Source organism: Hemiscyllium ocellatum, chromosome 5 (assembly GCF_020745735.1).
Source record: "Hemiscyllium ocellatum isolate sHemOce1 chromosome 5, sHemOce1.pat.X.cur, whole genome shotgun sequence".
Classification (NCBI taxonomy): Eukaryota; Metazoa; Chordata; class Chondrichthyes; order Orectolobiformes; family Hemiscylliidae; genus Hemiscyllium; species Hemiscyllium ocellatum.
The window spans coordinates 16884759-16901261 of NC_083405.1; the positions used below are offsets into that span (position 1 = coordinate 16884759).

Consider the following 16503-nt stretch of genomic DNA (forward strand, 5'->3'; position numbering starts at 1 on the left):
GTAATCTGTTTGATACAGATGTACATTTCAAAATGCTTGAATGTTACTTGTCCCTGGTTTGAACTAGAAAGACTGGCAGCATAAAAACTTTGTATTGTGCTAACACTGTAGTGTATATTTAGCTTTATTCTTATTAGATTTTGTTTTAATAGTGATTTGCTATCAGTGAGTGACTTGCTAAGCAATTTTAGAATGTAGTTAAGAGTCTGGTACAAAGTAGAGGCCAGACTGGGTTAGAAAGACAGATTTCCTTCCTCAAAAGCCTTTTAATGACAATACCATTATTTTATAGTCATTAACATGGAGACTAGCTTTCAATTCTGATTTATTTAATGACGCAAATTATATTCCTCCAATACCATACTGGAATTTGAACTCGTGATTGGACAATTAGTTTAGGGCTCAAGATTTACAAGGAGAAAATGAGGACTGTAGCTGTTGAAAGTGTGGTGCTGAAAAAGCACAGCAGGTCAGGCAGCATCCAAGAAGCACAAGAATCGCTGTTTTGGGCATAAGCCCTTCAAGAGGAAAGATGAAAGGCTTATGCCCAAAACGTCGATTCTCCTGCACCTCGGATGCTGCCTGACCTGCTGTGCTTTTCCAGCACTCCTCTAATGACTCAGGATCCCATATACCTTCTCAATAGAGGCCAAGAATAGAAAAGTATGGTGAATCTTTACAATTATTCTACATCGACTACAGTAGTATATCCAATTCCTGGCACTTTATAAGAGCTGGATTCTTCAAGTCATAACTTTAAATCAGTACTTGCTATTATTTTAACATAACATAGGTGTAGCAGCTTTCTACAAAAAGGAAGGAAACATTCAAACATAGAACTCTTTTAAAATTCCAACAGTCCTAAAACAACACGAATACATAAAACTTCTTGGTAATTGTCTGACTGTTGACTTTCCTTCAGAAACTACTGAAAATGAAATTGAAAATTGCAGCAGAGTTGGATGAAAAGTCAATTATAAACATTTCATTGCTTTCAATTTACATTAACAACAAAACTTTAAACCAACCTGGTGCACATCCTGTTGAAAAACACAAAGTTGAAGTCGCTGGTGAAGTCGAACCTTTCGGTGCTGCCAGATGTTCTCAAGCTGTCTTTGATGATGGAGGACTTCATGAATAATGTCCAAGACATGATGAACAGCTTTTGAATAATTGGCTGTTGCCATCAGTGAGTCTGCACTGCCAGGAGTCAGAGGTCGCTGGAGTTTATCTAACAAAGCTTTCCCATCTTGACTCACCTACAGAAGTTGGATATGAAATTCAAAACAAAATTTAAGTAGATATATTTTTTGAAAAATATTAATAATTTGCTTGAAGTGAAAATGAGCAGGCTGTCCATTTTTCTTCCTCTGCTGTAGTCAGTACACAGTGGGATACAGTTCTGCAGTGACATCATTCTCATCTACTAAACGTAACAATGAGTGTTAGCTCAAAATATTTTTGATTGCAACAGTCACGTGCTCAGTCAATAGCACTCTCACCTGAGGCAGAGGATTATGGGTTCAAATCCCATTCCAACAACAGAGGACAAAGACCAAAGCTGATAACCTAGTGCAGTACTGAAGGAGCACTGCATTACCAGGAGTTCACTTTTTAGATGAGAAATGAGATACTGCCCTCTCAAATGAATGTAAAAGATCCCTTGAGTTATTCTGAAAAAGTGAAGTTGAGTTATCCTTGATTATCTGGTAAAGATACACCTCTCTATCCTATATTGAACACATTTGCAGTTAGAAGCTGTTCATGAGTGGCTAATACATATTCTGGATTACAACTGTGACTAAAGTGGCTTTAAAGTGATTAGGAACATTTCATAATCTTATACATCCTGCAAGGCATGATACAAATGGAAATCATTTTTGGAGGCTATCATAGCTAAGTTTAATCTTATAACACACACATTCCAGCAGAAGACACTGCCCATGCTCTTGACCATTTTGTTTTTCAACAGATCAAGCACACTGATCTTGGTCAAGATTGACTTACCTGACAGAGTTCAGGAATCCAATTTTGGATTTGCTGCTTTACAAACAAAACAATTACATTTTCTGCAAAATTTCAAATTTGCCCTGATCTTGCTTAATGTATTACTTTGAAGATGTATAAGTGAAGTTGCAAACTGTTAAGCAGTTCAATTATGATGAAGATCAACTCAAAAAAAAGGATCTCAAGTCAAAAAGTAAGGTTAAAGCTTGATCAGACTTAGATTTTAAATTAGGCCTTAAAGCAGCCAAGTTTAGATCAGAGTGGTGCTAGAAAAGCACAGCCGGTCAGGCAGCATCCGAGGAGCAGGAAACTCGACGTTTCAGGCAAAAGCCCTTCATCAGGAAGATTCTTAATGAAGGGCTTTTGCCCAAAACGTCGATTTTCTTGCTCCTCAGATGCTGCCTGACCTGCTGTGTTTTTCCAGCACCACTCTGATCTAAATTCTGGTTTCCAACATCTGCAGTCCTTATTTTTACCTTAAAGCAGCAGAGGCATTTCTTAAGTTCGTGGCTGATCTCAGTTGATCCTCAAATCTACTTTCTGTCTGCACTCATAATCCTCAATTCCACTGCAGTTCCAAATATCTATCTATGGCACCCTTGAAAATGCTCAATGACTCACAATTCCTTAGCTCTTTGGAATCATAAGTCTGAAGATTCACAATTCTCAAAACATATAGACAACACATAAATTGTAATCTCTGAATTATCCCAGTGCCACGTGCTAGTGAGAACAAAAATAGGAGCTAAAAACCAAAAGAACAGCGGATGTTGTAAATCAGAAACAAAAACAGAAATTGGTGGAAAAGCTTAGCTAGTCCAGCAGCATCTGTGAAGAGAAATCAAACATTTTGGGTCCGGTGACATGAGGAAGGACTTGAGGAAGGCTCACTGGACCCGAAACATTAACTTTGATTTCTCCTCACAGATGCTGCCAGATCTGCTGAGATTTTACAGAAATAACAGAAATTAAGTAGATGAATGCATGTTTATATCTTTGAATGTTATGATATTTCAAGCACTCATCAAAATATTTTTTAAAGGTTGTAAGGTTTCCCGCCTCTGCTCCCTTTCCAGGTGGTGCATTCCAGATTCCCAGTGAAAAGCTTTTCCTCAAACCTTCTCTGACTATTCCGACCCTTACCCTAGGGCTATGCCTTGTGATTGACCACCCAAGCAAGGGGAACAGTTGTTCCCTATTCACCCCCTGTCCATACTCCTCATAATCTCATACACCTCAATCATGTCTCCCCTCATCCTTCACTGCTCTAAAGAAAACAATCCAAGCCTATCTAGTCTCTCCTTATAGCTCAATTTCTCTCTCCCAGGTAATATCCTGTTGAACCTCCTCCTGTGTTATCATATCCTTCCTGTAATGAGGTGACCATAACTGCACACAGTACCCCAGCTGTGGCCTAACCAATGCTCTATACAACTCTAACATTACCTCCTGTTCTTACATTCTAGGCCACAATTTATGAAAGCAAGTGTTCCATATACCTTAACAATCCTATTCATGTGCTCTGTTGATTTCAGAGATGTCTGAATAATTTCCCCAAGATCTCTCTGTTTCTTCAAGCTACCCAGGGTCCTACCATTCATCAAATACTCCTTCATCTTGTTTCCTGTTCCAAAGTGCATCACCTCATGCTTTTCATGGTTAAATACTATCTGCCACAGCTCTGTCCACCTGACCAATCCATACTTATTTTTCTGCAAACTGCAACCATCTTCTTCACTATTAACCACTCTACCAATCTTGATGTGCTCTGTGAACTTGCTTAACATTTTCCCTACATTTTAATCTACATCATTTATGTATTTAACAACCAATATGGATCCCAGTACTGATCCTTGTGGTACAACACAGGACATCACCCTCTAGTCACTCAACCAGTCTATCACTCTACCCTTTCCGTTTTATAACTAAGCCAGTTTCTGATCCATCTCACCAAGTTTCATTCAATTCCATGGGCTTTAACCTTCTCAATCAGTCTCTCACGTGGAACTTTGTAAAAAGCTTTGCTAAAATCCATATAAACTACATCAAATGAACTTCCTTCATCCACACACATGATCACACATTTACAAAACATTCTAACAATTTGTTCGTTATGACCTCTTTCTCTCAAAGCCATACTGACTACCCCAATTAAGCCTCGCTTTTTTCAAATGGATATTAATTCCCTCCTTAATAATTTTCTTGAAGCTTTCCTACCACTGATGTGTGACTCAGCAGACTGTAAATTCCTGGTTTATCGCCACCAGCCCTTTTGAAAAGTGGAACAACCTGAGAAATGGCGATATTGTGTAATTTTCACTGTGCTCATGTACTTCTGTATTGGAGTACATACAACAATAAAATCTAATTCTAATTCTGAAACCAAAGTTCTAAACTGGATCAGAAACTGGATTCTTATAAGATCAGGTGTGAATAAACCAAGGGTGACTGAGAGTCAATAATTTTAAACAGATCCATATCAGAGTAATGGGACGCAATCAAGAAGGAAACAAGGAGAGTACAGGATCAATGTGTTCCAATAAAGAGAGGGGTTGGGACCAACAAATTCTACATATAATGGAGTATATAGGATTGGATAAAGAGAAAAAGGGAGGCTTATGACCTCAAAAACTACGAAGACATATAGCAATACCGACTTGATGGGCCAAAGAGTCTCTTCTGTACTGTATAATTTTGTGACTCTGGAGGGAGGAAGTTGGAAAAAGAAAGGAAAGTTATGAGAGCAAAATGTTGGCATGAAAGAATAATGGCAGGTGAAATAAAGAAAAAATTGAAGTTATTTTCTAAGTATATTAAGGGTAAAAAGATAACTAGGAAGACAGCAGGATCCATGAAGGATTACAGTGGTCATTTTTATTATTAATTTGTGGGATGTGGGCATTGCTGGTTGAGTGGCAAAAAAACTATTAATGATTACAAAAGGAGAACCCAAAATTGTACTTCAATATTCTCCTTCAAAATGAAAGTATATTTATTCTTTAACAGCACTTATTCAAAAGCATTTATCTATCGTTCCTTTTTCAAAAACATTATGACACACAGTATATTGTAAAAGCTACACAAAACATAAGTATCTGTTCAGTGGAAAGCTACCTGGTAAACAATCCAATAAAATATCTAATAAAATAATAGGTCCTAATGCGCTAAACTAAACTTTTGGTTTGTAAAGAGAACAAAGCTGTGTTCGCCAATTGCCTTGCTTCCCTGTATTAAAGAAGTTGGAAAAGGTAATCAGCCAAATTTGTTGCTTTTGACTACTTCCCACTAGTTGCTGCTGAAAAGTGGACATATATACAAGCTGCAAACAGGATTTAGCTTTGTTTTGATATCCTCACAATTGAATCAATTAATAATTTTTACTTTTTTTTAAAAAATGGCTGCTCATGACTGTTTAAACTCACAAAATTGAATCTCATCAAGATAGTCGTAAAGTTACAAACATGATTATAAGCACGTCGTTCAATGTTTTTGAAACTGTACATTTGATTCACTTTTTGATAATTCTTTAACATTCTATATAACTTTATAAGAAGCTATCCAAGAAATTGATGCACAAATTGTATTTGCACAATTCAACATTACGGAAATCTACAGAATGAATTCACTATCAAATGTTACTTCTTTTTCCAGTATATAAGAAAAGATTATGAAAATCATAATTGGAATAAACAAAAATTCAAAACAGTCTGAACAAAGTACCTCTCTGAAATTCTCAAAAAGAACTCTTTATTTAAATCCATCACACAACTCAGAGGGGAATATTTTATATTTCCTCAAAAATTGTGAAAAATCTAATGACCGAAGTATGACATAAAGCTGATCTTTAACACAGAAAATTGAATAAATCTATATATATGTGACGCAATACAGTTTTTATGCTCCAGCTTGGTTCTCTTTCATAGCAAGCTAGCAAAAAAGACACAATCTTGCATTGATAAAGCTTAGTTACTCATGCAAAATCCAGATGAACTTCAGGTCTGAGTGGCCTCTGTACATACGTTTAATGTTTAAGATGCAGCTAGAAACGTATTTCTTGTGTCTAATGGTAAGTTTTTAATTACTCACAGAGACCAATGCTATATTTTCTGCATCAGCTAATGCATTTTTATGGTATCACAATGAATTACATTAAACAAAGATTTTATCATTATATTTCCTTAAAAATAATGTGCTACAGGATTCTGGATAATCCAAGATGGAGCACAAGTAAAAATTGTAACTGAGCGCTGCTCCCTTTTTGAGGTATTTTCAGTGATGGAGCTGATTTCCTAAAATTTTTGGAGTAGTAATTACTGATTTATAAGCTGGTGCACTGTTTTGGAACCTCGAAGAAAAGTGAAAAAAGGAAGAACTGAAACAAAGGAGATACCATGTGGGAGATGTAAAAATGAAGAAGTAAACTTGCACAGCTGTGTGACTCAGCTTCACTTCTGACTGTCTCTGCTGTTTAGTCTCAAATATTTCTGGACACTGGAGGTGGTTCCAAAAAAAATAAAGAAATAGTGACATTCACAGATGGCCTTGGAGAAGGAACTCACAGACGGGAGGTACTAAGTGGCTTTTTTTTTTAAAAGTGTAATGTTACATTTTTGTTTGAAAATCTACAATAGTGAGGAGAGTAGGATTTTTAAGATTATGTGTTTTATCTGTCTCTTTATTAAAGCTTAAAATATAAAACATAGATACTAATTTATCCTGGAGCAATGCTTTTAGAGCAGTAAGATTGTACTATTTTCTGAGTCTGTATATTATTACAAGATATTGTGCAAGATAAAATGACATGCTCTTCCTATCGGATATGGGAGGTGAGGGGAAATTTCAATATTACTGATTATTATGTCTGCTGGAAGTGTGTTTGGTTATGAATCCTACTGGATCGCATGGATATTTTGGAATGGCAGTTTGAGGCAATGAGTGATGGATGACAGTTTCAATATGGTAGAAAAACTGCAGATAGAGTCAGGTAGATGGATTACTTCCTGGAAAGGTAGGGGAGGCAGGCAGGTAATGCAGGAGCCTCTTGTCTCTATCCCCATTTCAAACAAGTTTTGGAAAATGTAGCAGGCGACTGACAGCCAGGTTTCTGGTACTGAGACTGGTTCTATTGTAACAAGGGGTGCGTCAAGTTCCAAGTGATCAATATTGATGGGGGCCTCTCAAGTCAGAGGCACTTTTCTGCAGCTGATAACAAGATATCTGAATTGTGTGTTGCCTCCCTGTTGCCAGGATCAAGGACATCTTGGAGAGGGTGCGGAATATTCTCAAAGGGGCGAGGGACCAGCAGGTGGTCATTGTACACGTTAGAACTAACAATACAGGACAAAAAAAGATGGGCAATTAGGCAAAAAGGTACAAAATTGGTCCTCGAGGGTCACAGTATCTGGATTATTTTCTGTGGACTAGGGAGATAGTGAGAAGAGACCAGTCTGAGACTGGTGCAGTTGGGAAAGGGAGAGAGTGAAACAGGGCAGGCAGGAGCAAAGCAGAGAACGAGGTAGGCTGATAAATTAAATTGCATTTATTTCAATGCCAGAGGCCTGACAGGTAAGGCAGATGAACTCAGGGAATGGTTGGGACTAGAATATCATAGCTATTACACAAATGTGGCACAGGGATGGATAGGACTGGCAGTTTAATGTTCCAGGGTATAGATGCAATCAGAAGGATTGAAAAGGGGGTGATTTTAGCTAGAGACAACATTATAGCTGTACAGGGAGGATATTCCTGGGAGTACATCCAGAGCTGTTATTTGGGTGGAACTAAGAAATAAGAAAGGGATGATCACCTTATTGGGATTGTATGGACTCCCTGATAATTAGCAGGAAATTAGAAGCAACTTTGTAAGGAGATCTCAGTTAGCTGGAAGAATAATAGGGTAGCAATTATTGAGGATTTTAACTTTCCAAACACAACATTATGACAGTACCAGTCTAAGGGTTTGGATAGAGAGGAATTTGTTTAGTGTGTACAAAAAAAAATTCTGATTGAGTATCTGGATGCATCTGTGAGAGAAGGAGCAAAACTCTTGGGAAATAAGGCAGGGCAGATTACTGAGGTGTCAGTGGAAGAATACTTTGGGACCATTGATCATAATTCGATTTAGGGCGGCACGGTGGCACAGTGGTTAGCACTGCTGCCTCACAGCACCAGAGACCCGGGTTCAATTCCCGACTCAGGCGACTGACTGTGTGGAGTTTGCACGTTCTCCCCGTGTCTGCGTGGGTTTCCTCCGGGTGCTCCGGTTTCCTCCCACAGTCACAAAGATGTGCGGGTCAGGTGAATTGGCCATGCTAAATTGCCCGTAGTGTTAGGTAAGGGGTAAATGTAGGGGTATGGGTGGGTTGCGCTTCGGCGGGTCGGTGTGGACTTGTTGGGCCGAAGGGCCTGTTTCCACACTGTAAATAATCTAATCTAATCTAGTTTCAAAATAGGAATTGGATAGACCCCATCTAAAATTAAAGTTCTAATTTGGAGGAAAGTCAATTTTGACAGTATTAGGCAAGAATTTTCAAAAGTTGATTTGGTTGGGGGAGGGGGTAGTATTTGCAGGTAAAGAGACTGTTGGGAAGGGGGAAGCCTTCAAAAATGAGATAACCAGAGACAGTATGTTCCTGTTCAGGTAAAGGGCAAGGCTGGTAGGTGTTGGGAGCTGAATGACTGCAGAATTTTGGATATCTTGTCCGCATGGACAAGTTGGAGCAAATGGTCTGTTTCCATGCTGTACAGCTCCATGACTCTATTCCTAACGCACATAAATATTGGTTTATACTTCAACTTTTAAAAACAGAGAGATTTAATGGAAGAAAACGTCAGAAGTTCCAAGTTTACCTTTTGTTCTGATTATTTATGCATATTTATACTCATCTTACTACATTTTCATGTAAGCAGTTCTAGAAGTTTCAGTGCATATGCGAATCATGAATATTGCTGTAGAAACCTGTATTAAACTTAGCAATTATTGGACCTCTTTATCCAATATCTCACCATTTGCACAGCAGTGAAACACTTACCTCAGAGTATGCCAATGTTATTTGTTCATATAAACCTTGGTGATGGTGAATGGAATCTTCCAGATCCTGTAGTTCTGAAGGAAGCTCAACCTCTCCACAAGCCTTACACCATGAATCCACATTGCTCATGTACTGGGAAATAGAAATTCATAGTCAATGATAAATACCAGTTTACAGCACCTCGGGGAACAAATTTGTCTGCTTGATGTCACTTACTCAGGATGCATTGATTACCTGGGAGCAGATGGAAACTGCATTTTAGTGTTCTTCATTGATATTAACCAGTAATTGAAGCAGCACTATACAAACAGATGCCCCCATCCCAGCACTTCAATCTATTCTTGTTCAAAATAAATGCAACATTACTGGTTTTATAACATTAAACTATTCTCCCATAGCTTTACAGTAAGTTAGCATGCATTTTGTTTTACAACTTCAGGAATAAAAATTTCTATGAAGTATAGGAATGGTTTTTTGACAGCCTATTCTTAAGCAAACAATGAAAAGGTTCACATAGATCTTAATTTAAAGGCTCCAGGACTTTGCATTCCTACCGGCAACAAATGCCACTGCTCCTCACCTCATTCACGTAGCCCTATATGATAATTTGTTTCAAGCATTTTTTTTATATATAAACTCTCCCACTCTGTGGAAAAGCAATGCCATGGTCAAGCAACCTATTGCAGTTAAAAGGCTCTCCTCACTGAGATAATTTTGGAGTAACAATCACTTATCACAAATCAAAGAAAATAAATATTCCATATTCACTCCAAAAATTTTCATCATGAAAATAAAAATCTGCACCAACACCTAGATGAGATGTTTGAGTATGTGCATGAAAATTTATGCCAGATGTGGAAGGATCCTTTGGGGCCTTAGACATAGGTAAGAGGAGGGGTGTGGGTGCAGGCCTTACACCTCTTGCGGTGGCAAGGGAAGGTATCGGGAGAGGATGGACATGGGGGGCATGGACCTAACGAGGGAGTCATGAAGGGATTGGTCTCTGAAGAATGCTGATAGGGATGGGGAGGGAAATATATCTCTGGTGATGGGGTCTGACTGTAGGTAGTGGGAATGGCAGGCAATAATGTGCTGTATCCGGAGATTAGTGGGGTGGAAGGTGAGAACTGGGGTGGGGTTTCAATCCTTATTGCGGCTGGAGGGGTTGGGTTTGAGGGCAGAGGTGCAGGAACTGGAAGAGATGTGCTGGAGGGCATTGTTGACCATTTGGGAGGGGAAATTGTGTCCTTGAAATAGGAGTTCATCTGGCATAACCTGGAGAAGAATTGTTCCTCTTGGGAGCAGAAACTCAGGTTTCCTCCTGCAATTCAAAGAAGTGAGGTCAGGTGAATTGGCTGCGCTAAATTGCCCATAGTTTTCAGGGATGTGTAGGTTAGGTGCATTAGTCAGTGGTAAAGGTAGAGTAATAGGTTAGGGGAATGGGTTTAGGTGGGATTCGTTTTGGAGAGTCGGTGTGGACATGTTGGGCCAAAGGGCCTGTTTCCACACTGTAGGGATTCGATGGTTCATTCATTCTATCATTCATACATTGGAGGTGGAAGAATTGGGAGTAAGGAATAGCGTTTTTTACGGCGGGGGGGTGAAGACCTGCAGTCCAGATAACTGTTAGAGTCAGTGGGTTTGAAGCAGATGTCCATGTTGAGTCGGTTGCAGGAGATGAAGAGGTCCAGGAAGGGGAGGGAGGTGGCTGAGATGGTGAACTTAAGGTCAGGGTGGAAGGTGCTTATGAAGTTAATGAACTGTTCAACTTCCTTGTGGGAGCACTAGGTGGCACTGATACAATCATCAATGTAGCGAAGAAAAAGGTGTCAATGTAACTGCGGACATTCTGTATCCTCTCCACCCTCCCTTCCAACCTATCACCATCACCACCGCCCCCCCCCCCCCCCCCCCAAACCTGCATCTACCTATCACACTCCCAGCTCCCTTTTCTCCTGCCGACGCCCCCCCCCATCCCCCAACATTCCTGATAAAGGGCTCATGTCTGAAATATCTTCTCCTGCTCCTCGGATACTGCCTGACCTGCTGTGCTTTTCCAGCACCACACTTCTCAACTTTGCTTAATTTGGTTTACTGTATTTCCTGCAGACAATGAAGTATTCTCTGCACTGAGACTAAATGCAGACTGGGTGACCGCATTGCAGAACACCTATATTCTGTCTGAAAAAATGATTCCAACCTTCTGTTTGCCTGCCAGTTCAACACACCACCATGTTTCCTGACCTATATATATCTCAGGCTTGCTGCAGTGCTCCAGTTAAGCTGGAAGAATAACATTTGATTTTCTACTTGGCTACCCTGCAGCCTTCAGGACACAATATCGAGTTCAATAATTTCAGGGCTTAGGCACCTTCTTTCATGTTGTTCCTGCACCCCTACACATTAAGTCTTGTCATCTCAAGGGCTGCTTTCACACAACCAACTCATTTTCACCCACCAGTGGTCTCTATTAATAGTATTTTTTTCTCCCGACACACCATTATCTACTCCTTTGTCTGCCCAACTGCTGTTGGGCTTCATCTTCACCTATTCTTTACACCTTCAGCTCCAACTGCCATTTTCAGGATATATACCAACCCTTTTCTAGCTACAATCAGTTCTGAAGAAGGGTCAATGGACCTAAAATGTTGACACTGCTTTCTCTCCACAAATTCTGCCAGACCTGCTGAGTTTCGCCAAGTATTTCTGTTTTTGCATTAAATGTGGTGCTCTGTTTTTGTCCACTGACCAACTGTCTATCCTTTCTGCTACATCTCCTTTAGTGATTTACCTACATTAGTGTACCCCCTTTCTGGAACCATTCAAATGTCACTTCTTTTATCAATCAACTCAATTTTATTTTCTGAAAGAATTCATTGTTGGACACAAATATCCCTTTGAAACACACACCAGGTGCTCTGAAATTTAGCATTTATTATGCTAAACTCCATACTACCAATGTCAGACTTACTAGTCGATAGACACCTGGCTTCATTTTTCCCTTTTGTAGAGATACCACATCGGTAATCAGCCTTCTAAATTAACAAAATCAGAAAATACTGTTTTCTGTGAAACTTCGATCTGGCTGTATTTGTGGAGGGAAACAGAGTTAAGACTGAGTTCCATATGAATTTTTTAGAGCTTCCCACTAAGATATACGCTGAACCATGCACTGAAGTAAACAGGATGCACATAAAGTATTCTGTTTTGTCAGGAGAAATTTCCAACACAGTGTAAGTCATGATATTCGAAACATAAACTGCAGGTGGACGTAAAAGGTTTCGCTCATTCATGGCCTTCCTTGTAGAAATAATTTATAGATGGATCATTATGAATAAGCCTCCAGTTCTCTGGAATTACATCCACTTTTCAAGATTAACTGAAAAACTTTGGGCAGAGCCACTTCATTTCCTCTGACATCTCTTTGCAGTCTGGGACGTACACTGCCAGAGATCTTTTCTACTCAGATCTCGCTGCCTTTTTAAAAACTTGTAATTACCCTTTTTATTTCTCCCTTCTCTCCTTGTATCCTGACATTGCCACTACCACATCCTTTTATGATATGTAAGGCAAACCACTCATTTAGTACTGTCACTATTCTTTTATCTTCCATAAAATGATCTTCATGTTTCATTTCAAACTGGTCCTTGGTCATTCCTTGGTCTTCTAAAACTTTATGGGTTTATAAAATCCTTTACTTTTTTTCTGCTGACCTCAATTTGTCATAGTAAACTGAAATTAGAAATATGAGCTTAAGGTATCTTCAAGCTATTTTGAATAAGAATGCCAGGAAGATGTGTTTCGCTCTGAATTTCCTTATATTGCCAGTTCTACTTAATCCCAACAAAGCAGTAATCAATATTTTAAATACCAGTCCACTTTACAAAACAGTTAAACTACAGTGATCAATGAATACCTAATTACCTTAAAATGCTTACAAATTAACTGCCAGCAACCTGGATTAATTGCTTTATATTTCCTGCATCATCTCTCAGGACATGGCAAGGCAATTACATCACAACACGATCACACACAGTATTCAAGATGAGCCCACCAAAGCATCATCAGTGTTAACCCAGGGGATGTCAACACCCCAGGGTGATCAGCCCTGGCACACAAAGATTCAGAAGAATCACACCTGCCTATGAGACACTTGAGGGGTACCATTCAGCAAGTGCAGAGTAGTGCGAGGAAACAAACTCCATGAACAACAACAGCACAGGGATTGAACACATTATAGGTGTCATTCTGTATCACACTCAAGCTATTTAGCCTAATTGACCTCCTTTAGCTACAATGACAATGCGATCAGTTTGGACAGGGAGTGATAGGTCAAATGTGACAGTGTAAAAATAACCTTGATATTATCATTTTCAGAGTTCTCAGTCATAGTATCATACAGCAATATTGTGCTGGTCAGGGACATATCTGGATTCAAAAAGTTAACTCTGTTTTTATCTCCACAAATGTTGCCAGAACTGCTGAGTTTCTCCAGCAGTTTTAGTCTTTGTTTCAAATCTTCAGCATTCGCAATTCTTTGTTTTGTTTTATTATGTTAAATCTGATGGTTTGAGTTAAGATAGAGCTTATGCTGTCCAGAATTGTTATGTCTTCAGTGAACATACTTAGTCTTTATTGCTTGTGCTTGTTCTGTTCAAGTTTGTAAATATTCGTTAAATGTTTCAATTTAATCCTACATTCATTTTCTTACCCTTAGTTCTTGCATGAGTTATATTCTCTCAGTGAATATGGCATACCTAGCCAGATCTAAACAAGTATCCACCTTGTCCAACATTCCTATTGGTGGGATCATAACAACAGGAACAGGCTGATAATCTCTCTGCTTTCCCAACCTTCAATATCCCACCCCGTTAGCCATTTTGTCTTCATCATACTGATTCATTAGCAAAGATGAGTTAGTTCATAAAACTCAAGGATCTTTCTTACTTATACAGCTCTGTACCACATCAAGTTCAATGTACTGAGCTACCACAGACATAGAATTTATTCAGAGCCTACGGTTTTGATATATTAGTGTGGATAGAGTATTGGTTAATGGGCAGCAAACATTGAATGGGGATAAGGGGTTCTTTTCCAAGTTGGTGACCAGTAAACAGTGGAGTTTCACAAGGATCAGTGCAATTGTTTACAATATATATTAATTACTTAAAGGAAGGAAATTAATGTACTATGGCCAAATTTATTAATGACACAAGAATATGCGAAAAGGCAAGTTGTGAGAGGTATACAAACAGTTTACAGAGATATTGAAAGTTAAGTAAGTGGACAAAACATTGGCAAATGGAGAATAATGTGGGAAAATGTTAAACTGTTCATTTTGGAAGGAAAAAAAACAATATTATTTAAATGGAGAAAGGTTGCAGAAACACAAAGGGATTTGAAGTACGTGTGTATGAAACACAGAAAGCTAGCAAACAGGTGCAGCAGTAATCAGAAGGCTAATAGAATGTTGCCCTGTATTTCAAGGGGTTTATAGTATAGGAATAGGGAAATCTTACTGCAACCGTACGTGGTACTGATGAGACCACATCTGGAGTAATTAGTGTTTTAGCCTCCTTATTTAAGGAAAGAAATCATTTCATTGGGAGACAGCAGAAAAATGGTTCACTAGGATGATCTCAGGTATGGAGAAATTCTCTTATGAGCAAAGGTTAAACAGGACGGGGATTCTACTGACTGGAGTTTATGAGAGGCGATCTCATTGAAACATCTCAGATTCTTGAAGGGATTGATAGGATATACGCGAAGAAGATGTTTCCCTTCATGGAATACTCTAGGACCAGAAGGGCTAGTCTCTGAGTTAAGGGACTCCAATATGAGACTGAGATAAGGAGGAATTTGTTCTCACAAAGGGTTGAAAGTCTTTTGAAATCCTTTCCACAGACAGTTGTAGGGCAGAGTCTTTGTGAATATTTAAGGCAGAGAGATAGATTCTTGATCAGTTGGGGAAGAAAGGGTTAGGTAGAAAACACAGGTAAGTGGATGTGAGGATTGCCAAATCAGCCATGATCCTATTGAAAGGTGGAGCAGGCTCAAGGGGCATTACAAAATGTATAAAGGGTCTTGACGTGTGCTCCGGGTTGAGAGAAGACTTGCAGCTGACCACTGTGTTGTTGGTGTCTTCCTCTCTCCTTGGAGCTCCAGTATTTCCTTGTACACTAAACTCTGTCGGTGAACCCCAACTCTAACTCTGAGGCTGGTGATTTTCCCCACAACAGAACAATGACTTGACTTACACATCACAATCAACGGTATTTAAACTGACAATATCACTACATCAGATTTTTTTACCAGTTGAATACAAGATGCCTTGGTCTTCTGATCAGGACACTTATTAAACAGAAAACAGATATTCTACAAACAGCACCCACAATTAGATTAGATTAGATTCTCTACAGTGTGGAAACAGGCCCTTCAGACCAACCAGTTCACATCGACCCACTGAAGATTAACCCACCCAGACCCATTTACCTCTGACTAACGCACCTAACACTATGGGCAATTTAGCATGACCAATTCATCTGACCTGCACAACTTTGGACTGTGGGAGGAAACCCACGCAGACACGGGGAGAATGTGCAAACTCCACACTGAGTCGCCCGAAGCTGGAATCGAACCTGGGACCCTGGTGCTGTGAGGCAGCAGTGCTAATCGCTGAGACACCGTGCCACCCCAATGTCAAAATACTTTATACTGATGTCAGGAAATTTGTAAAGGAGAATTTATCTATGTGAAAATATGTTCACAAATCAGTTAATATTTGGTTATGCTATATAGTGCAATTTTCTTATTGATTTCTTCAGGTATGACATCAGAAATCCATAGTAGCTGTGATTAATGTTACACAACAGTTATGGAAAATGATGTCATGCAGCAATATCTCAAAAAAGAACTGAAGAAATCTTCTACCAGCAAAATAAACAGATGCGAAAGCATGATCTTATTTTGACACCAGTGCTGTACTGAAGGTCCAACTGCTGAAGATGCGTTAAACTAGAATCTAGTCTGCCTTCTCAGGTTAACAAAACAGATCCAATGAACTATTCAAAAAGGAAAGTTCAAGCAAATATTCAACATAGTGATTTTTGAGTTTCTCTCCATACAGACAAAGAAGGACACCACTTTGACTGGGATAACACACACATCCTAGGACAAGCAAAACAAAGACACGCATGAGAGTTCTTAGAGGCATGGCATTCTAACCAGAACTCCATCAATAAACACACATCGACTTAGATCCTATGTACCTTCCCTTGAAAAAAAGAACTGGAAATGACATTACCCACCTTAAGAAGCCAAGACCTATAAGTAGAGGTAGGACATATCACCAGCGCTTCACCGGAGACTCTCACTGATGATGTTACCTAGTATGGTGACGAAATGTCTGAAAACAAATCTTCCAGCTCAGCGAGCTAACTTGCATACTTAATATTCAATATTTTAG

General features: G+C 39.2%; 1 protein-coding gene across 5 annotated transcripts in view; it reads right to left on the reverse strand.

Annotated features, from left to right (window-relative positions):
- LOC132815624 (triple functional domain protein) overlaps positions 1–16503 on the reverse strand; it is a 547994-nt gene that overhangs the window by 297367 nt on the left and 234124 nt on the right. For 4 of the 5 annotated variants that reach the window (XM_060824568.1, XM_060824567.1, XM_060824565.1 and 1 more), the window contains 2 exons: positions 9039–9170; positions 1029–1259 (listed from right to left, as the gene is read on the reverse strand). In XM_060824568.1, the coding sequence (XP_060680551.1) occupies positions 1029–1259; positions 9039–9170 (363 nt within the window). The remainder of the gene's footprint in view (positions 1–1028; positions 1260–9038; positions 9171–16503) is intronic. The other variant, XM_060824569.1, reaches the window with a different exon arrangement.